At 47.8% G+C, this 25000-nt stretch overlaps 1 protein-coding gene and 1 long non-coding RNA gene across 13 annotated transcripts in view; one reads left to right on the top strand and one right to left on the bottom strand.

Moving 5' to 3' along the window:
• phldb1b (pleckstrin homology-like domain, family B, member 1b) overlaps nucleotides 1-25000 on the bottom strand; it is a 71034-nt gene that overhangs the window by 29839 nt on the left and 16195 nt on the right. For 9 of the 12 annotated variants that reach the window (XM_076977205.1, XM_076977206.1, XM_076977208.1 and 6 more), the window contains 4 exons: nucleotides 22593-22716; nucleotides 21255-21425; nucleotides 14550-14675; nucleotides 9381-10882 (listed from right to left, as the gene is read on the bottom strand). In XM_076977205.1, coding sequence (XP_076833320.1) covers nucleotides 9381-10882; nucleotides 14550-14675; nucleotides 21255-21425; nucleotides 22593-22716 — 1923 coding nt within the window. The other 3 variants (XM_076977212.1, XM_076977211.1, XM_076977213.1) reach the window with 3 other exon arrangements.
• On the top strand, nucleotides 7678-9184 carry LOC143478240 (uncharacterized). Its single transcript, XR_013121715.1, has 3 exons — nucleotides 7678-7786; nucleotides 8285-8336; nucleotides 8456-9184. It is a non-coding gene; the product is annotated as an uncharacterized LOC143478240 (long non-coding RNA).

Here is a 25000-nt window from a genome sequence, read left to right as displayed (position 1 = left end):
CACACTGCTCCTCGTAACACGCCGCACAGCCCCGCTGACACACCACTGCACTGCGATCAGGGCTGATGGGGCCTCCATTAGCACAACCTGTAATCTACATCCCACCACAGCTGCAGGAACAGAAATGGACACACTGCTACTGAAACTAATGCAAGATGCCAAACGCCCAGACAGTGAGGGAATCATATACACGTGACAGACACGTGTAGCCATTATTATAGTCGATAAAAGATTCTTTTAAAATTCATCTTAATGAGTTTAAAATACATTTTCCCTATTCACACTGTGATTATCTTATAATTACTAGAAATGTGAACCTCTAGAGCCGTGGGGTAGTGTTGGACATCGGAGACATGTCTCTGTGATTGTAGAGCAGTAATAGTGGTAGAGCGGTTATGGTGGTAGAGTGGTAATAGTGGTAGAGCGGTAATGGTGGTAGAGCGGTAATGGTGGTAGAGCAGTAATGGTGGTAGAGTGGTAATGGTGGTAGAGCGGTAATGGTGGTAGAGCAGTAATGGTGGTAGAGTGGTAATGGTGGTAGAGCGGTAATGGTGGTAGATCAGTAATGGTGGTAGAGCGGTTATGGTGGTAGAGTGGTAATGGTGGTAGATCGGTTATGGTGGTAGAGCGGTAATGGTGGTAGAGCAGTAATGGTGGTAGAGCAGTAATGGTGGTAGAGCGGTAATGGTGGTAGAGCAGTAATGGTGGTAGAGCAGTAATGGTGGTAGAGTGGTAATGGTGGTAGATCGGTTATGGTGGTAGAGCGGTAATGGTGGTAGAGCAGTAATGGTGGTAGAGCGGTAATGGTGGTAGAGCGGTTATGGTGGTAGAGTGGTAATAGTGGTAGAGCGGTAATAGTGGTAGAGCAGTAATGGTGGTAGTGTCAGAACGGAGGATTTAGGAAACAAAATTCCCCACAGATGTTTTATGGTAGTGGACCCAAAAGCCATGTCCATGTAATAAACAATACTACAAGTGTGAGAAACCAGAATTACTCGCGGAGAATATTCAGCACGGATAATGAGGGAGAACTGAAAAGCCATAGCGGAATCAATGCCGAAAAACACAGGAATGTAGTCCTCGAGGACGCGACCGCACACCCTCATATAGACGGACTCTCGGGAACAGCAGCGAACAGTTTCCCTCAGGCCTGGAGAACAGCCACAGAAAGCTGAGAGTGTAACACCCCATGACCGCCAGCAGGGGGAGACAACCCCACCACCTGCTGCATGACGTCTGATCTCCGTCTTGGCCTGCTGCAATGCTGATCTAGAAGCTTCATTCAGGGAGATGAATGGGGTTTGGGATGCCTGTACACTGCTAACAGAAGACCAACTACTGTCGTTAGCAGAATGTCCTTCAACTTTAAAGAGCAGAACTCACACAGCTCTCCTGATACGAAATACAGCACCTTGTTAAATGTAACGTTTGTTAATGAAACTTTCATGCTGCTTTGTGGAAACACTCAGGCAAGACAGGACATTACAACCCACCCGCTGCAGGACATTTGAACATGTCCTCCTGCTGCAGGACATTTGAACATGTCCTCCCGCTGCAGGACATTTGAACATGTCCTCCCGCTGCAGGACATTTGAACATGTCCTCCCGCTGCAGGACATTTGAACATGTCCTCCTGTTGCAGGACATTTGAACATGTCCTCCTGCTGCAGGACATTTGAACATGTCCTCCTGCTGCTGGACATTTGAACATGTCCTCCCGCTGCAGGACATTTGAACATGTCCTCTGCAGTACAGATGATCAAATGCCCCCTGTTCCGCCCCTGCTCTCGGCCACTGCGTCTGGGTGCGGGGGAGGAGGTCTTCAGGGTCCCCCTGTACAGTCCCGTACAGTCCCGTACAGCTCAGTGTCTCGATGCGGGTCCCTCCCTCCCACTGATTCATCTGTTAACAACTTCCTTCTCCTGTCAGATGGGAGGCCTGATGTGACCGGCCTGCTGGAGTTGAGCCACACGTCCCTGTGGACCTGCTGGTGGGGTTTCTGTAGGGCGAGACCCTCTGTTTACGCTCGTGGGCAGGAGAACGCCTGCTTGATTTACTGTTATCTCTGATCCTGGATCAGTGTTCAGAAAACACAAACGTTCTCTGAGTGTTCCTGGCACATACACAGAACACAGAGATCTTGCTGGCAGATACTAATGACGTTTTCACAACAAACCTGTGTTTATGAGAAGAAACTTCTATACTAGAAGCTAATAGTATTTTTAGCAGTATATACAACATCTCGAACATCTCTAATGTGATACTCTGAGAAGTGAATTGGGAAGTGGCAGGTTCATGAGATTCAGCAGAAGCAGAAACTTTGGATGAAGTTTCCATGGAGACAGACTGATGGTCTCCGACACAATTTCATTTGCACCCAGGAATGTTCACACATTCCCCCTGTTCACTGACCAATCACATCCAGGAATGTTCACACATTCCCCCTGTTCACTGACCAATCACATCATGAGAGATTGAGGCCAAGCCACCTGACCCTATCTCTTACATTCCACTGCCCTCTCTCTGTTTGGTATGACACAAAACACACACACACACACACACACACACACACACACACACACACACACACACACACACACACACACACGCACACACACACACACACGCCCTCCCACATCGACTCCCATCCCCCATCACAGCTTGGTTTCTCTCTCTCTCTCTCACTCTCTCTCTCACTCTCTCTCTCTCTCACTCTCTCTCTCTCTCACTCTCTCACTCTCTCTCTCTCACTCTCTCTCTCTCTCACTCTCTCTCTCTCACTCTCTCTCACTCTCTCACTCTCTCTCTCTCTCTCACTCTCTCTCTCACTCACACACTCTCTCTCTCTCTCTCTCTCTCTCTCTCTCTCTCTCTCTCCCCCATTCTCTCCTAAATAATAGATACTTCATATACTTAGTGTTTGTATTACATCAGGAGACTCCTGCTCCCTTTATACTGACAGGAGAAGAGAGGTTTGGAAGTCTAATATCCAGTTCTCTGGACGCTGGTTAAGGACCAGTGACATGTACACTGTGCTGTATTTCTAATCACATAGCAGCGCGTTTCCCACTACCGTTTACTGCCCTGCTGTCTCCGTCACACTCCAGCAGAACCTCCACAGATCTCCTACAGCCTACAGCTCCAGAACCACCACCACACCGACGTCCGTCTGCGGCCGGAGAGAAGGTTCGCCAACCTTCTTTTTTTATTACAGAGGGCCGTGTTCCCCCGCTCTGTAGAGGAAGCAGCCAGCCACACAGACATATCAGAGAGCAGCAGGTATAAACAGAGCGACTGTGAGGATGTCTGGAGTAATTAGAGCCTTAGTGTGTTCATACGTCAGGAATGAGAGGAGTTTCTAGGAGGAATCTCAGGCATGTAATCTTGGGTCGGCCGCACATTCACTCTGTACTAGGACTGACTTGTTTGTTACCAGGAAAAATATTATCTCATTAAACACGATTAAAACACTATTTTTGCTAGTCATTAATTGTAGTGTCTGGCCATGAGCAAGAAACCTTTTTTTAATCTCCCATGTAAAAATTAGTTTTCCATATGCGGTAATAATTTATACAATTATAAGGAATATTGGTATTAAGTGAGGAAAAATATTGTCTCTAAATTTTTTTTCGAGTCTATTCACAGATGTAAATCCCACCTGTAATCTATTCAAACAGATTTGCAGGTGTTACACAGGAACAGTCAATCTGCCATATGTGCTTTCTGAGGTCCGTCTACAGTGATGCACGACAAGTATCGTCCAAACAGCACCAGTACAGGCCAGCAGTCTGAGAGACTAGACCTGCTCCCCAGACTAGACCTGCTCCCCCAGACTAGACCTGCTCCCCAGACTAGACCTGCTCCCCCAGACTAGACCTGCTCCCCCAGACTAGACCGGCTCCCCCAGACTAGACCGGCTCCCCCAGACTAGACCTGCTCCCCCAGACTAGACCTGCTCCCCCAGACTAGACCTGCTCCCTCAGACTAGACCTGCTCCTCAGACTAGACCTGCTCCCCCAGACTAGACCTGCTCCTCAGACTAGACCTGCTCCCCCAGACTAGACCTGCTCCCCCAGACTAGACCTGCTCCCCAGGCTGAACCAGGCTGGTCAGGGAGACTAGACCTGCTCCTGGAGGTCCCTCAACCCATGCTGCACACACACAGGCCCTGGAGACGCCCTGGGACTCTGAGTCACGGCTAAATCCCAGACCAGCTCACTCCACACGGAGTCGGCATTCACCCAGCCACGCCGCACCCTGCCGCGTGTCTCAGTCATCGCACCACTGCCAGACCCGCCAGAGGAGGGAGAGGAGGGGCCTCAGCCTCAGTGGGAGGGGCTAAAGGTGGGAGAGGAGGGGCTTCAGCCTCAGAGGGAGGGGTTAAAGGTCTCTGCACTGCCTGATGCTGGAGGTCCATGTAGTTTGCATGTAGTGTTACAGCTTCACAACGTTGTTTTGCTTTTTCTTGTCTTTCCCCATATCAACATCAGCCTGTTTTGCAAAAGCCAGACTGCAAAGAGCTGAATCACAAACGAAGAGCTAAAAGTTCATAAACAGCATGACAAAACGGAGCCATGTTGACAAAGTAAAGCAAAATGCAGCCAATAGTCGTCACCAGACTCCAACACAGAGTGGATCAGCTAAACATCTACATGCACAGTGAACTGAACCCTTTACAGACCGCACGATACTGAAGGAAATATGTGTCCATATTGTTATTCTGCTTCACATTGTTCTTCCTGTGCAAAGGGACTGGAGATCATCCTGACACCAGTTATCCTGCTGATGGACCATGGAGGACACCGTCTCCCCCCACAAAGATGTGAGGAACTTCACCTCCTCGAGTGAGCAGGTCCCCTCCAGCTGCAGGTCTGAGGGCCAGTGTGAAGTAAAGACTACGATACTGTCAGTGCTCTCAGCAGCCGTGGGAACAGCACGTCTGTGTGAGGTCGGCTCATCTCCTACAGGTCACCACTCTATGATGGCTTCATTACATGAGCCCAGATAGGGGGTTCTGACCCAGATCATGTGTAAATATAATGAGGTGAATGAGGTTGCATGAAAACTTAAAAGCTTTCTCTCCATGTCTCTTTTTATTCATCTCTCTCTCCCTCTCTCTCTCCCTCTCTCTCCCTCTCTCGCTCCCTCTATCTACTGCTCTCTTTCTCTGTCTTACTGTGTTGAGACCCATAGTTTATCTCTCCTGTCCAAGTACATGCTTCCAAACCTTTGGTGACTAACACAGTATATCAGCCACACTTCAAACTTCACCCCAGGTGCTCTGCTCATGGAATTAATGACTCCGCTGCTCAGTCAGTCATTTAAAACCAAGAGATCCATCATCCAGACAAACAAACGTACCTCACGCTGTATGTCTCTCTCTCTCTCTCTCTCTCTCTCTCTCTCTCTCTCTCTCTCTCTCTCTCTCTCTCTCTCTCTCTCTCTCTCTCTCTCTCTCTCTCTCCTCCCTCCCCCTCATACACATGTAACCATCAGCCACAGCACAGAAAGCGCGGGCAGGTGAAGTGACTAACACGGTTTATCTCATCACAGTGACACCTGTTAAGTGGTGGATATATCAGGCAGCAGGTGGACACACAGTTCTTGAAGTTAATTTGTTGGAAACAGGAAGTGCAAGTGTGAGGATCAAAGACACAGTGAAATATCATGATGGACAGCAGATGGTATTATGGGATGTGGGGGTTTCTATCCACCCAAACTGGCTCAAGGAAAAACATCCGGCCCAGGGCACATAGATGTGCTTGAGGTTCAAAGGTCAGCCCGACTGCTCTGATTCCTACTGTAGCACAAAACGCTGTAAAAGATCTTGCACCAAACGGTCTTTTGTGTGTGTGTGTGTGTGTGTGTGTGTGTGTGTGTGTGTGTGTGTGTGTGTGTGTGTGCGTGTGTGTGTGTGTGTGTGCAAGGGTCTGTGTGTGTGTGTGTGTGTGTGTGTGTGTGTGTGTGTGTGTGTGTGTGTGTGTGTGTGTGTGTGTGTGTGCGCAGCTGCACTGTTAAGAGTGGTGCTGTCGTGCGTGGGGGTGTTACTTTGACATGCTTCACTGATGCAGACCACGTTGATGCTTTCGTGTTGTTATTCCCTAATGGCTCCTTCAGAAGGGCAAAGTGTCCCGGCACACTGCAGAAACTGTTCAGGAATGGTGTGGGGGGAAAAAAGACCTCAAGGTGTTGACTTGGTGTTGACACGGCCTCAAGATTCTCAATCCAATCACACATCTTTGAGATGTGCTGGAGAACAAGTTCAAAGAGGCTTCATCTGACACTCGGCAGGATCTGCAGCTAGCATCCTGGTGCCAGAGGCTACAGAACACCTTCAAAGGTCTCATGGAGTCCGTGGGTCAGTTAGTCAGAGCTGCGAGACCTACACAATATTACACGGTGGTTTAAGTGTCCTGGCTTATTGGTGTACACACACATTAACACACACAATAATCACGGTCATCCATGAGGTCCGTGATGGTCAGGATGAGACCAGATCAGGCTCAGATTCTTCTCCCCCATTCCAAAGACACACGCTGCAGAAACACACGCGTGTAACATGGAGAACACATGATGGGGAAGCATGTGCTGAGAAGAATGAGATTTATTTGTTGTTGATATGGTCTAGGGTCAGTTTACATGTACAACCACAGAGCACGAACATGAGTAAGAACATGTCTAGAGTAACACTGACCACCAGACAGAGTCAACACAGGGGTTACGTACGTGAGTTCACAAGGACTAACAAGACTACAGACCATGGGAACGGGAGGAGAACCGAACAGGGGTGTGAGTAACGAAAGCAAAACAAAAAAACACATGAAATAACAAAAACCAGGAAGTAAAACCAAAACACAAGGTAACCAAGGAAACACCGTTGCTAGGAAGGGGAAGGGTGGCAACGTGTGCATGTTTGTCTCCGTCACACAGAAGCTCCGCCTTCAGAGGGCTGGAGATGTGATGTCACCAGGGCGCCTCGCGCGTTCAGAATTAGGTCATGTTGGGCCAGGTCTGGCACCCGGGCAGAAACTTACCGACAGAGCGATCGTCTGGTGACTGACACCATATGCCGTGTGTGTGTGTGTGCGTGTGTGTGTGTGTGTGTGTGTGCGTGTGTGTGTGTGCCAAGGCGGTCTCTCAGGCAACCATGAGTGCCTCTAGGACCTTTGGTAAATCAGAAGCTACGTCAGCCAAGTTCTCCAGTGTTGGGAAGCGCCCCATATATCCAGTACGCTCTCTCTGGAGACGTGTCAGAGGAACAACGCTGCCCTATTGACATACACCAACCACATTTAGTCCAACAAAATATATTTATTTAGGCACATAGTGTGAAACAGACTCAGGATGTTTTTGTTAAGTACCCTCTCAAATCCCAAACTGAAACTTTATAAGTGATTACGCAGGAGGTTTGAAGGCTATTTTTAGACTATACGGCTCTCAGTGAAACGTCAGCCCACTGAATCCCTTTACTGAAGCGCACAGCAGGCCGAGCTGCTGGGGAGATTTGTGGGGTAAATATAACCAGTGTGCTGCTTTCACTCTGCCGTCACTCTAACAGGGTGTCAGCTGTGCTGGTCCAGCCCGGAAGACTCCCTGCCTAGGTTACACTTTAGGGGCGGAGCTGGGGGCGGAGCCACACGCTCAAGCCCACCTCTGGCCGTCATTGGGAACGTCCCGCCACACAGGACGCGTGTGACCATGAGTTGGGCTACGACGTTGAGCGATGTTCAGGTGTTGGGGCAGCGAATAAGACAAACATCGGAAATCACGAAACTTCACATTTACAGTAAGAATATAAATACTTATATTAATATGAATAAATAAAACATGTCAACGTGACTGGTTTTTTAGGGCCTCTCTAAAATTCCATCTTTTTATGACAAATACAGTGTACCAGGGATCTCAATGTACTGAAGACATCAATGCGATATAATCAGAAAAACCTTTACGCTAGTATAAATGATGATAACATCAGCGTATAGTCCGCGTGTCTTCACATTGCCCACCGTTAGCTGAGGTGAAACGTGCACTGATAATCATCGCATGGCGAGTGTTTGACATTTTGAGCAGCGCTACAAAACACAACCAGGCTTCTCTAAGGAATCAGATAAAGACGATCCAGTAGCACAGCTCCAATTTCTACAAAAAGGGTCGTCTGATAATGATAGAACAGCCGTAGGTTCTGTCCACTCATACAACAAGGTACTGAGGTAAATGATACACAGTGTAACACGATGGCATAATCTCAGGACTTGGTCTGCTTTCCAAATTCATTTCCCATCAGGTAGATGGAGCATCATTTGAAGTTTACTCCACTTTTGAGTGAAGCCAGCAAGGTGTTGTTTGTTATTTACACTTCATCATGTTAAAATATCTACACTCTTTGTCTTTGAATTGAAGATTTATGTTTTGCACCATTAGCTGAACCTGCTCTGTTCTGTTCTAATCCTTTTAGTGAACACTGATTTCACTTTAGGACATTTGTCTCATATATCATACAGTCATTCTGTCTTCTGCTGTCTTCAAATGCCAACTGCTGAGTCATGAGGACAAAGTAAAAATCTCTCAACGCTGTAAACCCGATCAAAGTGTCGAGGCCTGGTGGCGGTATCATTTCTGCCCGGGCTATTATGAACACGGCTGCAGTTACATCACAATCTTTCCTGCCGTCAGTAAACATCCACTGTGTGATAAGGACAGCCAGCAGAGATGTTTGAGACGCTAGCGTGCAGGAAACTTCTGGGACGGTGACTGAATTAGCAGCTTCATTCTGGACAATGGACCGAAACGTCCCCCCCCCCCACAAAAAGGACAACAAACAATGGCGTTGCCATGGTGAAATCTGAGCCTTCTGCCAGAGTAAAGCAATGGCTCCAAATCACGTCTAGTCAGCTCGTAAGGGCGGTAGTGTCCCCCCCGCTCACAGAGTGACTCCACACTGCCCGTGGATTAGAACAGCCCCAGGCATTACCACGAGGGCCCTTCTACTGTGCACACAGTCTGAACAACCCCCACTGGGCCAGGCAACATTCCCAGAAAGAACGTCCTCAGCTGCCTTGAAGATTCTCCGCTCAACAAGCGTATTACTCACTAACTACGACCAAAACACTCGCAGAATCTCAGTCCAGTGAAGTCATGCTGGAATAAACTGCCTTATTTACTGGGCAGCGTGCGGTTCTTTCTGGGGAGATGCAGCATGAGGGATTCATTACACTCACGCACAGACATTACAACACTGTTGAAGACCATTAACCAACCTGCCCACGTCTTCACATTCACACACAGCATCATGAGGCATTTCTGCTACACTTGAGTGTAACTATTGGCACGTGGGTTGTGTAGCGTTTGTGAGAACATCACGTCTCCAGCGTCTCACTCACCAGCCTCTCCATCTCCTGCTCCCACAGACGTTCTTCTCGCTGCCGTCGATGATACTCCAGCAGCTCGTCCTCGTTGTCGCTGATCTCTGTGATGCTGTTCTTGCGTTCCCTCATGCCCGGGTGGACAAGCCGGAAGTCCCTGTGGCCTGTTGACATCTTCCTGTGGTTCCTGGGGCTGGCGACCGGTGAAGAACCAGGCAGGGAACCCAGGCTGAAGGCAGGGGTCAGGCTGGTCCCGAAGCTCCCTTTCCGGCCGCCCAGAGCCTCCATCGACCCCAGGGTGGGTGAGGGGCTACGGGCGCGCACCATCCGTGGGCTGAAAAGCTGTTCGGTTGGGGAGACGGCTTTTCGCCTGAGCCTTGGGCTTTCTGGGACCAGCTTGGTGGATGGACTCTCGGGGATTCGGAGGGCAGGGTGGGGTCCTGGTAGAGACCCAGGCAGCACGGGGAGCCCTCTGCGTGCCGCGGAGGGACTGAGGGGGGGGAGCTCCCTCATGTTGCCCCCACAGGCCTCCAGGTTCCTGCGGGCCAGCCGAGGACTTTCGGCAAGCTGAAGGGAACCCTGCTGCGGCGGGGTGGGTGCGCCCTGGATGATGTGAACAATGGGGTCCAGTGGGGGCTGGAAGGCTCGAGGCGGAGGAGAGACGTGCTGCGTGGGGGCGGGGGCGTGAGAGTACTCCGGCTGGTGGGGTTCACGGAACGGGCTAGAAGGGCGATCCAGGAGACCGACAGCCCCCTTCACCCTTGGACTGGATGGAGAAGAAGAGGGCGACGCTGTGGTGAGTTTGTGGCCGAGTTTGGGGCTACCGGGCATCGCGACTCTGCTGACAGAAGAGGAGTCACTGTGCCCAGCGGACATGGAGACCGAAGGCATCGTGGGGTTCATCCTGGAGCTCTCCAGGCTCCTCCCCACTGCAGCATCCTGACTCACGCCCCTGCGAGCAGGCTTCGGGCTCGGAGAAGCTTCCAGAAGGGCTCTCCTCTCAGGGACCCTCGGCCCCCCGCCGCTACCCGTGTGGTTGGGCACCATGGTGCGTGGCTGAGGTACGGGTGGCTGGCTGGTGTAGTTGTAGCTGGAGGACCTGACTGGAATGGGAGGAAGAGGAGGAGGAAGAGTGTGGTCCTGGAGGCCACCGGGAGACGGACTGGTGAAGCTACCGCTGCTGGCCGGTGAGGGTGAGGAGAGAGGTGAGAACGGTGGGGAGGTATTTTCATAACTGGAGCCCACCGACATAGCGCCAGGGCTGGTGGGGGGGGAGAGAAGGTAACGCCCACCCCCGTTTAACACCGGGGACAGTGGGGAGGGGGCGGTGGGCGGAGCAGACATCACCTTCAGCTCAGAGGAGGAGGTCTGGGGCTCATCCATCACTAATGAGTCCATAATGTCCTGCAGGTCCTTCTCTATGGAGCTGACGATGGCACGGTGATCGGGACAGTCGCGGGGCGCTGGGTGACACACCGCCACTGCTGACTGGTAGTTCCCATTGACCAAGCTCTCCGAGTCTGTAGGAAACAGAGGTACAGTCAGCACACACGTGCAGGACAACCCGTGGTTAGATTAACGCACCCTGTGCTCATATTAAGTGAGACTGGATAGAAATGAACACAATAACAGGATAGTCAACCCAGAATTTTCTGGGCAAGTGCAAAAAAACACACACACACAACGGGTTTCAGCAAATCAAAAACGAGTGCACTTCACCTTGACCTTACACGCAATCATGGCCAAAGTAAACCTGCTTCACACACTCTCACACGAAGTGACCGGGTCACTCCAGAATTATTCATAATGCTGAAGGACTTGTGCACCTGCTAAACACAGAGACGCTGCCTCCACTACTGAACACTGTGTGAAAACACACAACAGTGCTTGGTGTGGAGAGGCTTTGGAAACACCAGCACAGCTGAAGCACAGCAAAACCGTGTGGTAGTGTGTGGTGGTGTGTGGTAATGTGTGGTGGTGTGTGTTAATGTGTGGTGGTGTGTGGTAATGTGTGGTAGTGTGTGGTGGTGTGTGTTAATGCGTGGTGGTGTGTGGTGGTGTGTGGTAATGTGTGGTGGTGTGTGGTAATGTGTGGTGGTGTGTGGTAATGTGTGTTAATGCGTGGTGGTGTGTGGTAGTGTGTGGCAATGTGTGTTAATGTGTGGTAGTGTGTGGTAATGTGTGATAGTGTGTGGTAGTGTACGGTAATGTGTGTAGTAGTGTGTGGTGGTGTGTGGTAATGTGTGGTGGTGTGTAGTAGTGTGTGGTGGTGTGTGTTAATGTGTGGTAGTGTGTGTTAATGTGTGGTGGTGTGTGTTAATGTGTGGTAGTGTGTGTTAATGTGTGTTAATGTGTGGTAGTGTGTGTGGTAGTGTGTGGTAGTGTGTGTAGTAGTGTGTGGTGGTGTGTGGTAATGTGTGGTAGTGTGTGTAGTAGTGTGTGGTGGTGTGTGTTAATGTGTGGTGGTGTGTGTTAATGTGTGGTAGTGTGTGTTAATGTGTGGTGGTGTGTGTTAATGTGTGGTGGTGTGTGTTAATGTGTGGTAGTGTGTGGTGGTGTGTGTTAATGTGTGGTAGTGTGTGGTAATGTGCGGTAATGTGTGTTAATGTGTGGTGGTGTGTGGTAGTGTGTGTTAATGTGTGCTAGTGTGTGGTGGTGTGTGGTAGTGTGTGTTAATGTGTGCTAGTGTGTGGTGGTGTGTTAATGTGTGGTGGTGTGTGGTAGTGTGTGTTAATGTGTGGTAGTGTGTGGTGGTGTGTTAATGTGTGGTGGTGTGTGGTAGTGTGCCCATCACCCCAGAGAAGAGCTTCCTCACACCAGTGAGTCATCAACACAGCTGAGACACGCGAGCTGGTACACAGAGTAAACTAACCAAACACATTTTACAATATGACATTAAATCAAGTTTTTTCATATTATTAAACATATGAAGGAAATAAAGCACATTTAACAACAAAGGTTTGGCATTTATCCACGTCATAAAACACTTAAATTTCACTGTTGATTTGCTTTAGACTAAAATATTTGGAGATACATGTGTCATTGTCCACGTTATGAAACGCTCTCTACTAAAACTCCTCACACATAATGCACACCACCGCTACCTCACGAACACCTTGCGGAATATCTTTACATTATATCTTTACAATACCTTCACGTTATAATATGTGTTATATATATTTAGCCTTAGTAAGCTTCGGTTCGAAAATGATAATGCACGACATGATATCTTGAACCACTCGTTGGGAAAGAGAGCTCAAACATATGGAGGTTACAGATGAAATGGGAGGATATAATCTTTGACATGAGACATTAACGCTTCACCTGATAAACTGTAATGTGGGTTTGGAAACACGACTAACTGCCGTCCTCGTTTCTGGCTTAAATCACAGCGAGTCGGTACTTACGTGTCAGAACCAGCCTGCGACTGACGGGTTTACACACAACCGGGCTCAAATCTAAACATCAAGGCCTTGCATTCCGACTTCGATCGCCGGTGTTCAGTCCAGTCGGACACACAGTACTCGGTACCGAGTAGTCGAGCGCTTCGACGCGGTGTTTTCCAGCCGGGTTGCGTGTGACAAGCGCGGGCACGGCGGCTCGTCCCCGCCCTCCCCTGTCCAGGGTGCTGATGTGACGGACGGACCTGCGGCTCCACGAGGGCGGGAACCGCGTCCGCCTCCTCGGTCTCTTAAAGCGCCACGTACACTGTCGGTGACCGTACACCGTATCCGTTCAGTGCTCGGGTATATGCCACCGTGCACGCTTCGCCCGTACACATAGCAGTCTAATCAGATGCTGCATTACCCATTCCTCAAATATAACGTTACCGAAATAAACACCAAGCTGTCGATTCAGATTTCCATTGATTTTTCATGCTGTATATTCGGTGCGTTTTATGAGTAATTTCAGAAGCGGCTTTAGTTTACCTAAGAGCATATGGGACACTTCAGAAGAACGCAAAGCAAACAGTCTGTAATGTAAAAATCTGTCAGTCTCTGTAGCCTCTCTCTATAGACTATTCTTTAAAATAGTCTCTGCATTAGTGAAACTTTATTAAAATATATTAAAAACCACCCGCAACAATGAAATGGCAAGTTATCAGAGCAGACAGAGGTGGGTAAGGGGGGGGGGGTTGTAAAGGGTGGAGCTCAACTTAAAATACACCCTGTAACAGATATCCCAGTCAGTTCCTTAAATAAGCAGTGCCCAGCCAACAAAGCCGTCTGGACCCGTCTGGAGTGAGAGGGCCGTTTGGTAATTACATGTCAGGTGTATCTGGTTGAACACGGTGCATTTGCCCTGATTCTGCTATATCTGACTTTATTTTTACTAATTTAACTTGAAACAATATGAATGGGGAAGAGAAATACTAAAGCCCGGTTTGAAGGGCCACTTGTCTGTTAGCAGCAGTGGGGGCGTGACAGGAAACAGAGCCTCTTTCAGATCGGAAGGAATTCATTATCAGCCCAGGAAACACAGCGGACCAATGATGTTTATATTTACCCATCTGCCTTGTGGTGGCATAACAGGAAAGGGTGGAGCATTACAGGGGCAGACCGTACGTGCCCGTGGGCAGCAGTGCCCCCCTATGGATGGGAGGGGTTCTCAGATGGCGTGGACACATGATGGGGCCCCCAGGTAACCCCCACCTCACTTATTTTAGGAAGACACGGTGATGACGTTCAGATCAGTCCATGGAACAGGACCAACCAGGACGGATCACTGGTGGGGGGAGACGATGTGGCCACTTCTGTCTGATTCTGCTGTGTGGGTCTTTTAATTCACATGGTGGCCTGTACGTGTGTGTGTGTGTGTGTGTGTGTGTGTGTGTGTGTGTGTGTGTGTGTGTGTGTGCATGTGTGTGCGCATGTATGTGCGTGTGTGTGCATGTGTGTGTGTTCGTGTGTGTGCATGTGTGTGCGTGTGTGTGCATGTGTGTGTGTGCGCAGCGCATGTGTGTGTGCGCAGCGCATGTGTGTGTGTGTATGTGTGTGTGTGCGCATCTATGTGTGTATGTGTGTGTGTGTGTGTGCATGTGTGTATGTGCGCGCGCATGTGCATATGTGTGTGTGTGTGCATGAGTGTGGGTGCGCATGTGTGTGTGTGTGTGTGTGCGCATGTGTGTGTGTGTGTGTGTGTGTGTGTGTGTGTGTGTGTGTGTGCCCGGGATTAATGTTGCCTTACCTGTATGCAGTCGGATCTTCCCGCTAGACGCGTGACCTTCCTCTGATCTCATGCTCTTCATCCTCAGTGCTTCCTCGGGGTGGTTAAAGCGGAAGAAGGACGACTGGCCAAAACACAACATGCAGCCTGCAAGGATCCAGACAAGAGCAAATCACTCAGGAGAAACATCTACAGTTCACTCAGGAGAAACATCTACAGTTCACACACGAGAGCAGCTGAACTCTCCTACTGAGCTGGTGGGTCGAGCCATGCAGCCATGCGGAGGGCAGAGGTATCCTCTCCTGCCTGGACACAGAGAGACAGGACAGACAGAGACAGGACAGGGAGAGACAGTACCACGCAGGACGGTTCACTGCACAGTCAGCGTGCTCCGGCTCTCTGAGCGGGGGAGACAGGGTGAGCTGTTTCTGCCTGCCCTCTCCTGGTCTGTGTTCCACTAACCCCCCCAGCAAACAAACCCTGTCCACGTTCACAACAACACTCGTGCCACAACCACAACTACATACAACAACACAAGTTTGGCGGTACTAGTGTTCAAAATCGTATTCGTTCCACATGACATTAATGCGGAGAACAGCGGTGAAGTTCATGGAGCAGAACAGAGTGGTGGTGCATGTTCACGCTGGCTTCATGACTTACTTCAAGACCGTGTTAGATCAACACAGGGCTTTGCTGTGAAGTCTCTTTTCTCTTGTGTCTCCTAATACTGATGATTTACAGCTTGTGTGTGTGTGTGTGTGTGTGTGTGTGTGTGTGTGTGTGTGTGTGTGTGTGTGTGTGTGTGTGTGTGTGTGTGTGTGTGTGTGTGTTATGAGCAGGCGGGGGAGTCTTACAGAAAGTTTCCCCCCATATAAAAGCAGATGTTGGTGAACAGGGTGTGCCAGATGTCATTTTGTTATTGAAGGAAGAAAGAACATTTGGTTTTCAGACAAGTAGCAACCGGAATGAACAAACATTTTACTGCATTACCATAGAAACAATCCCAGTTGAGAAGAAATAGACATACAGTAAATCTATGCTATAATCTCTTATCATATCAGTACAGAAATGACCATATTATTGTCCATATTCAGGTTCTTATAATAACGATAATAAAGATTTTCACGTATTACTCTTAGAGTCAGGGTGAGTCTGTCTGTGCTGAGAGGTTCAGTGCTTGACTCTGTCTGGGCTTGTCACACAATTTGGGGGATGATAGATCTGAGATACAAATTATAAAGCGGAGTCATGACTCAATTTGCGTAACCATGAATGGCATGAGGGCCTCAGTCAGACTTGACAACAGCCACACCCTCAGAATGTCATATCCACAGGCTACAGCTTTCCAGCTTGGAGATCCGAGTGCTTAGAGGATTATTGCTCTTACCATGATACTCTTAGACTGAAAGCCAGTGATTCAGATGCTGACACAGTACTACTGTTCTACTACCAAAAAAAAGAAATTGTTTACGTTCTTAATACATAGTAAATCCACTGTCCCCTGTGAGTTCATGATGCACCAGAATGGAGATAGGAGATCAGAGGAGAGTCCTGTGGTGACCCCAGAGCTGTGGTGACCCCAGAGGTGGGTCCCTCCTCTTCAGTGTGAGGTTACCATCAGGTTCAAGATCTCCACAGCCCCTTAACAGAGATCCACCATGGTCCTGTCTGCCATACACTCATGACAGAAAACACAAAACGCGTTGTTCTCATCCCTGGAGCTGAGAGAGGGCAGCAGACGTGGTTGAGGAACCCCCTCAGACCTCCTCACCCCTCTGACATTCTCACCCCCCAGACACCCTCACCCTTCAGACACCCTCACCCCTCAGACACCCTCAGCCTTTCAGTGTAAGCAGAACCCAGCAAACGAGAGGCTATGTGGTTACCGCATGACATCACTGACTGTTTCACAAAGAAAACATCCGATTCCTGGAGATCCAGATGGAAGTGAAGAATCAGACACGTCAGTTTTGATCATCTTTGGCTTAAAGCACTCTGTACATTCAGGAAGTGAGTCACATTAATATTGACACTTTAATGAGAAGTGCTGATTTCCAAGAATGTAAGTGAATGAAATTTTGACTACAGCAGCATTAGTCAAAGTCTACCAGCAGAACACTGTGAAGGCCATGAACACACACAGCTGAACACAAATGACCCCTGACTGTGTTGGTGACTGTGCTACGTCACTCAATTCAAGACAATTAGATCTCAGTAATTTGGTGAGTATTTTGTTTTTTGAAGTTAATGAATTCTCCCGTTATAATAAATGGTTTGGTTTTGACAGTGGATTCACAGAGAGTTGTGATGTAGGGTATTAGTGTGTTACCACAGACAGCACTGTGAAAGATGAGGGTGTATAATGGAGTCATGAATCATACCTGCAGCGGTAGGAGTAATTCACTGGTCTGCCATCAGACATTACCATCAACCCTGAGCTCACACAACAGAGAACAACAAAATCCACCACACCTGCCACAAGACAGCGTTAGACAAAATGCAGATCACAAGACATCTGCAGTATAAACCATGTACATGCTATTTAACAGAGTGATCCTGTCAATTGCTTAATAATCTACATTATTGTTCTGCGATTACTCAATTTCTATGTATCATGAGAATGTATTATTTATATTTCCAGTTCTCTTCATGTTAAGAACATGGATGAAAACATTCTTCAAAAAACAGCACAGCTGAAACCAGAGGTTAAACATAGCCTGTGTTCCCCTGTGTTTGTTTATAGGTCTCAAACCTCTGCCAGTCATTATGGTTAATTTTAACACAGATACCGTGGTGCCAGGTGGAGGCGCTTGTATGCCATGTCAGTTCCAGTGACTCACACTCATTGGATATGAGTGTCGTCTTACAGACTCCGCCCCCCATGTGAGGTCCCACAGTCTTGTTCTCCCATTAAAGAGTCATGGACCACCCCTGCCAACCTGCATGTAATCTACATTGGTTACGCCAGCCATCAGCCCGAGCAAAGAGACTCATGGGAAACTCTGGAAGGCCAAATTCAAATTCAAAATGGCATATTACCCATAATTCTCCTCTGTGGGGAGGGCAGGACGTATGTGTGGGTCACAGCGTATGTGGTGAGTCAGGGACATTACAGTCTTATTCTTCCAGTGCACAGAGCTTCTGTTTCAGAGAAGAGACTGAGTGATACGGCTATGATGCACTTCCTGTTGAACACACAACTGAGGACAGTTTCCCACCTCACCCTTCTGCCCAGGGTGAACTCCACAGCAATATGTGGTGGACGACTTGAAACGCCAAATATGGCTAAATTAAAATTCATGAAGTCATTTGTCATACGAGTGGTGAACCCAACAAGAATCTGGAGGACTTTTGGGGAGACAGAGCGAGGTCAGAGGTCAGACCGAGGAGACACCGGTCAGACAGAGTGCCTGACTCTCCCAGGAATAACTACACACATTCACTACACACAGGTCCAGTTTGGCCTCTGCTAAAGACCCCTCACAGCACTGCTGTAGGCACACACAGCTTCCCACATCAAAACTGTGTGAAAACTACCAACTCTGCAAAACTTCAAGTGTGGAAAAGATAAATGATCTGTTATTTCATAATGCTTTCAACAGAAAGATCTTGGTTTTTTTTTGCTGGTAAATATCTAGCAAATTATTGAATATTTCATCATAAGCAGGTTTGTGTGCGAAGCTGTTCCCTTTGGATCATGTTAGTACCATGAACTTCAGCAAAAATGTATGTGGGTGCTACACAGTTTGTAGGACGCAGAGAGCCTCTCATCCAGGATGATATCGTGTTAGCACACTAAACATATTCTTAGTTATTAACGGACTGCTCTGGAATTCTTTCCTGATTATTAAGTTAGAAGGAGGAAACTAAAGCGCCCAAATACACGAGCGTGTCGACCTGGCCGGACAACAGAGGGACGGCCGACGCCAAACACTTTGGTTGCCATGGCGGTTTGTTTTACTGCGTTTGGAAAGCAGATGGGAGACAGTCCAGTGTTTCATGGACTCCTCCCACACCAGGACACCAGGACCGTGCTGGCATTAGTGAACACAGACACAAGTGTGATAATGTGACCCGCTGTGAAAGGGTCATCATCCTTCCAGACATCCAATATTGAAAAGATGGCAGACATACTGTCTGTCTATAACAATTGTTCAACTGGTGATTGTAGGAATCTTCTAATGGAGGAACAAATGTCCAGCACAGTTTCTACCAGCAGATTTTTCTAATGGAAATTGAGTGTCTGACCACACACAGCCCGTGAGCCTTGGGTTCAGGCATTAACACGCAGAAGGTCTGGTTACCTCCATCCTAAAATCTCTGCTGCTATTGTTAGTAGGTGACCCAACACAAATCAAGTGCGTGTGAACTTTCTGGGCAAACAGTCAGACTGACAAAACAACAGTAGACAGTGGCAGAGGGACTGGGGATTATAGTACTGGTTACTAACCAGGAACATCTATGTAACACACTGGATAATGAAATAATAAATAATATCGAATATAATACTTCAGCTAGTCACTGAAACACATTCCCTTTCAAACAGATGCAGATCACACGTCGGATTTTGGTGACTAACTCGTGTTCTGGACTAACTGGAATAAACAGCAGTTATTCATCAACACTGATCAACACGTGCACAGGATCCACATTACTGAGTAATATACTCGAAACCATAATATACAGTACCACAGTGTTCATTACAAACCGTCTCTGTGTTTAAGGATCAGTGTAATTACTGCAAGCAAGAGCCAGATTACCTCTTTAACCCAACACCATTCAGAATAATGTTAATTAACCCGTAAGAACGGCATTACAATATAATTATTACAGTATCGTATGGAGTCCGTCCCTCTGTACACTTACGTCTAGATCCAGGTGGTCCCGGTTCGCCGGAAACATGGTAACTGTCCCTTTAACACGATCCCACGTGTTTTGCTTTTTTTACGGACAAATTGTAGGACCGAAGCGGCTTGGTTCTGTCTTATCCTGTGGTAACCTTTGTTATGGAGTATTAGTGCTTCGCCATACTCGCCCTCTGTGACTAACAAAAGAACATGTGAAAGCGAAGAAACCGAAGTGCAGACCTAGTTACGACACATGTCCGTTTATAACGTAGTAACAGAAGTGTTGTCTAGTCCAAACGAGTGTTGAAGCTCCCGTGGTGGTGTGTAGTAGTGTAGCCGTGTGGTTCTGTGGTTCCTCTGAGGTTCCTCACAGCTGTCTCCGTCAGTGGGACTCGTTTCCTCCTCGCCCAAACTAGCCGGGGGGGGGGACGGTGTGCCCATTTACGGCCGAGCTTCAATCATTATTTCCGCAAGGTTACGGTTGTACCACAGTGTGAGATACAGGGCTTATTATAACTAGCACCTGTGCGATTTAAAGCATTTTTAAAATCTCCTGCCCCCTTGCAAATAATTCCTGAATATTACCAATGCAAATTACACGCACTCACTCGTCCGTTGGCCTACACAATACCCCCCAGTCCTTCACAGTCAAATTACCACCACAGACAAAAGATGTTAAACTCGGGTGGAGATTCTAATTCATGAATGCAACAAAGTGATTTCACACATTTGGATTGAGGTCTGTTTGTATGCAGATGATCGTTGGAGAACAGTATTTTAAACACGTTCACATCCAATCAGAAGTTACTGGAAACTGAAACGATTGGTTGTGACTGTTGGGGTCGGTGGGTCGTCCAGCAGAGACTTGATCATTTAATTTGCTTTGAGTAAATGAGTTGTCGCAGAAACAAAAGCCTTAACATGTTCTTTAGTCTAGTCTATAACTATAATATCAAGTCAGCATATTTTTACATTAAAGTACTTTTTACAACACCAGTTGTGACAAAGCAGCTTTACAAATGTCTGGGTTCAGATCCCCAAGCCAGAGGCGACAGTGCCCAGGAGAAACTCCCTGGGTAGAATAAAGGAAGAAACCTTGGGAGGAAGTTTCTCAAGTCTCCACAGGGAGAACCCATCCTCACTGGACGAGGAGACCGGCTGTGCACTCATTATGAAAAAAGAACTAGACGGGAATGCTATGATATGTGCAGCCGTTGGAGGGAGTCTCGGTTGTTCAGGCTATATTTAAGAGTTCTGATAACACAGGTCACAAAGACAAACAGGAAGAAATGAAACTACAGACCCAAAACGTTTTATCTGGTGATAATGACAAAACGCTGTATCCCATCTATCTGTGAATCAGTCACTTATCTCCTGAAATGGAGCGTGTTAGATACAGTGGAGGAGAGATATGTTAAAAGCTAGGACTCGTCATGTTGGTGACGTATTCATGTACTAGAAATAAATACAATACGTGTATTAATCTGCCTTACACTCTTGTAAACTGCAGTAACATAAACTAGTAACCTGACTTACACTTAGTAACCTGACTTACACACTACTAACCTGACTTACACACTAGTAACCTAACTTACACACTAGTAATTTGACTTATACACTAGTAAGCTGCCTTATACTCTATTAACTTGACTTACACTCTGATAACCTGACATACATTCTGAATTTACTACCAGACACATTGGTGGTATCTTATGACAACCTGTTTCAGTTAAAAAGGATTGTGTTGCCTCTGATTAAAGCACAAGTGTAATTTTAACTGTAAAGTGTCTTCATGAGCTGTCCTCAGAGCCATAAAAGATCATCAGAAACATTCATCTCCATTCTGGTGTTCATAGCTCGGCTTTGCTACAGGTGATACCTTGAGAGAGGCGTGCTGGCTGGGAGACTGGAAGTCCGTCCACACTGCACTGGTTCCCACAGGGGTGCAGGGTGATCACTCCACATTCGTTCTCAATGAAGCAGTGCAGAGCGGCCACGCCGGGGCCCTGGATGTTGACGTCTGTGGCTCCGTGACCTAGGGTGGTCCTCCCTGAGAAGAAAAGCCCAACAGGCGCAGGAGTTTAATGATTAACCTGCCGTACATGCCGGTCGTGACAAAGTGAAAGCAAATGAAACAAGTCGAATGTGATTCCTGCTCAGCGAATTCACCAGTGCAGTTACAGGGGGTTGAACCTGTAGGTGTGAATACTACTGTCTCTTGTCACTGGATGCTTTTTTTTGTTGGAAGCTGAAAGCTGTCTGAGCTTCAAGGAGATAGAGTTTCACCGTGAGCAGGGTTTCCCTCCTCTCCACACCTATCTTAGTCACAAAGCACTTAACTATCACATCGCCAGAGCAGCGTAGACCAGAGAGGAATGTAGCCGTCTTCTCCACGAGGAATGAATCACGTCACGGTCACCAAGGAGCACGACAATCGAGCATTAAATCTGTGGGCCAGTGATACCAGGAGCAGAGGAGACAAGAAAAGAAAGACACATTCCAACGCCAAGCCCCTCCTCCACCGCACGTATCCTGCCTTATCTGCAGCCGGGCCAGACAGATAAGCCTGAACCCGTGTAGCACCTCCGCTCCTGAAGACTTCTCATTCCCCATTAGTGAAGAGGAGAACTCCACTGCGCTTGTCACACCGTGGTCTCTGAAAGATTTGGGTTCATCTCTGCTACCCAGACAGACGGACAGAACCGAGTGAGGGGAATGAGAAACTGAGCTGTGTCAGGCAGATGTTACGGAGGGTGTGTGTGTGTGTGTGTGTGTGTGTGTGTGTGTGTAACACGCTGCTACTGAGCCACAGTCATAAGATGTGGACAGTAAAGGGTTAAAAGAGGAGACACTTTAAAGGTCTCTAGTTACAGCTCAGGAAAAGGTGGTGATGACAGGCTTGGGTGATTAGCCTTCAATCTAGAGATAGAAGAGGATTTGTGTGTGTGTGTGTGTGTGTGTGTGTGTGTGTGTGTGTGTGTGTGTGTGTGTGTGTGTGTGTGTGTGTGTGTGTGTGTGTGTGTGCGTGTGTGTGTGTGTGTGTGTGTGTGTGTGTGTGTTGCATTAGCTGTGACTGAAGTCAGGTGTCAACATTAGCTTTGGCAGCAAACCTGTGCTTTCTTTTCCAAAGTCTCTCAAGTCTCCGTCCCTGGTTTTGTTGGGGAATGTGCGTTAAACCCTACAGCATCAGAAGTGCCCGCCACACTCAAACACTCACCCTCTGGCAGGGGCAGCAGTGTGATAGCTGTGCTTAGTCGGCCACTCCCCAGACTGACCAGATGGGGGCGCTCAGTCTGAACCTTCAGCCCCTTCCCGGTCTCAATCAGGTCCAGTGGGGTGCTCTGTGGAGGCAGATTGTTCACAGATTGGAGTCTGGTCTATGAATTACATACCAGTCTATAATTCAATAAGTCCTGTTGTTCATGGAGTTTAAAGTCCCCCTGAGCTACAGATGAGCACAGATACAGTGAATCAGTGCGTCGTTGTCTGGGAGGAGGTGGGAAATCGGTGAGGAAAATGTCATATTTTCATCAGAACTGATTGGACATTCATTTGGTATTTTGGTTCAGACATGTTCAAGGCTTTAAACAATCCCAGTGTAACATTCTGAAAGCAGGATAAATACAGGATAAATACAGGCCCAGCGCTCCTGTGTGAGCTAGCAGGAACCGGCTGTCTCAGTCTCAAGGGGCCCAGCACACGAGGGGACGGATAAACACACTCCTCTGTATGGATCTGAGCCTCCCTCTCACTCCTCTCACCCCATATCACTCCTCTCACCCCATATCACTGCTCTCACTCCTCTCATCCCATATCACTCCTCTCACTGTTCTCACTCCTCAAGACGCCTCAAGAGAAAGAAAGAAAAAAAACTGGGATGTTAAAAGCAGGAGTATGAACTGCTGTTGCCATGGAAACAGTATTAGTCGTAAGTGCCTGGGAAGGAGTAGCCCAGTTTATTTATTTATTTATTTATTTATTTTGGGAGGGGGGTGATATCTTCAAATTACATCATTTTCCTGAAGATATTGCTTTTATTTGAGTGGGTTTGTTTACTGCAGACCTGCTCTAACATTCCAAATGAATCCATACATATGTACAAATGTCAATATTTTCTTTGCATTTGTTATTATTTATTATAACATATTATATTTTTCTTACTGTAATGTTCAGACTTTTCTCAGATCAGTATTCTCTAAAAACTAACATATCATTGGAATAATCATTCAACCCATGATGAGATAATCTGATGAGATAATCACCCTTTAGATGAAATAATCTGGATTACGTGATTTACAGTAAAGTGAATGAAATTTGATTAGCACCACACAAATTAGCACCTTTCAACATGCCCAAGGTTGCTTTACAACGAACAGTTACGACCTTTTACATCCAAACACACACTGAGGTGAGACGTGTTGGAGGAGAAGAGAGATATGTTGGAGGAGAGGAGAAGTAGGCTGTAGTGAGTAGGCTGTAGTGAGTGCTGTATTGAGTAGGCTGTAATGAGTAGGCTGTAGGGAGTGGTGTAGTGAGTGTTGTAGTGAGTAGGCTGTAGTGAGTAAGCTGTAGTGAGTGGTGAAGTGAGTAGGCTGTAGTGAGTGCTGTAGTGAGTAGGCTGTAGTGAGTGCTGTAGTGAGTGGGGTAGTGAGTGGTGTAGTGAGTAGGCTGTAGTGAGTAGACTGTAGTGAGTAGACTGTAGTGAGTAGGCTTTAGTGAGTGGTGTAGTGAGTGGTGTAGTGAGTAGGCTGTAGTGAGTGCTGTGGTGAGTGCTGTAGTGAGTAGGCTGTAGTGAGTAGGCTGTAGTGAGTAAGCTGTAGTTAGTAAGCTGTAGTGAGTGCTGTAGTGAGTAGGCTGTAGTGAGTGGGCTGTAGTGAGTGCTGTAGTGAGTAGGCTGTAGTGAGTGCTGTAGTGAGTAGGCTGTAGTGAGTGCTGTAGTGAGTAGGCTTTAGTGAGTGCTGTAGTGAGTAGGCTGTAGTGAGCAGGCTGTAGTGAGTGCTGTAGTGAGTAGGCTTTAGTGAGTGCTGTAGTGAGTAGGCTGTAGTGAGTGCTGTAGTGAGTACTATAGTGAGTAGGCTGTAGTGAGTGGTGTAGTGAGTAGGCTGTAGTGAGTGCTGTAGTGAGTAGGCTGTAGTGAGTAGGCTGTAGTGAGTAGGCTGTAGTGAGTGCTGTAGTGAGTGCTGTAGTGAGTAGGCTGTAGTGAGTGCTGTAGTGAGTAGGCTGTAGTGAGCAGGCTGTAGTGAGTGCTGTAGTGAGTAGGCTTTAGTGAGTGTTGTAGTGAGTAGGCTGTAGTGAGTGCTGTAGTGAGTACTATAGTGAGTAGGCTGTAGTGAGTGGTGTAGTGAGTAGGCTGTAGTGAGTGCTGTAGTGAGTAAGCTGTAGTGAGTGGTGAAGTGAGTAGGCTGTGGTGAGTAGGCTGTAGTGAGTGCTGTAGTGAGTAGGCTGTAGTGAGTGCTGTAGTGAGTAAGCTGTGGTGAGTGCTGTAGTGAGTAGGCTGTAGTGAGTAGGCTGTAGTGAGTAAGCTGTAGTGAGTGCTGTAGTGAGTAGGCTGTAGTGAGTAGGCTGTAGTGAGTGCTGTAGTGAGTAGGCTGTGGTGAATGCTGTAGTGAGTAGGCTGTAGTGAGT

The sequence above is a fragment of the Brachyhypopomus gauderio genome, chromosome 16, assembly GCF_052324685.1.
Source record: "Brachyhypopomus gauderio isolate BG-103 chromosome 16, BGAUD_0.2, whole genome shotgun sequence".
Taxonomy (NCBI): Eukaryota; Metazoa; Chordata; class Actinopteri; order Gymnotiformes; family Hypopomidae; genus Brachyhypopomus; species Brachyhypopomus gauderio.
The sequence above is the reverse complement of the archived record's forward strand: the minus strand, read 5'-3'. Positions and strand labels throughout refer to the sequence as shown.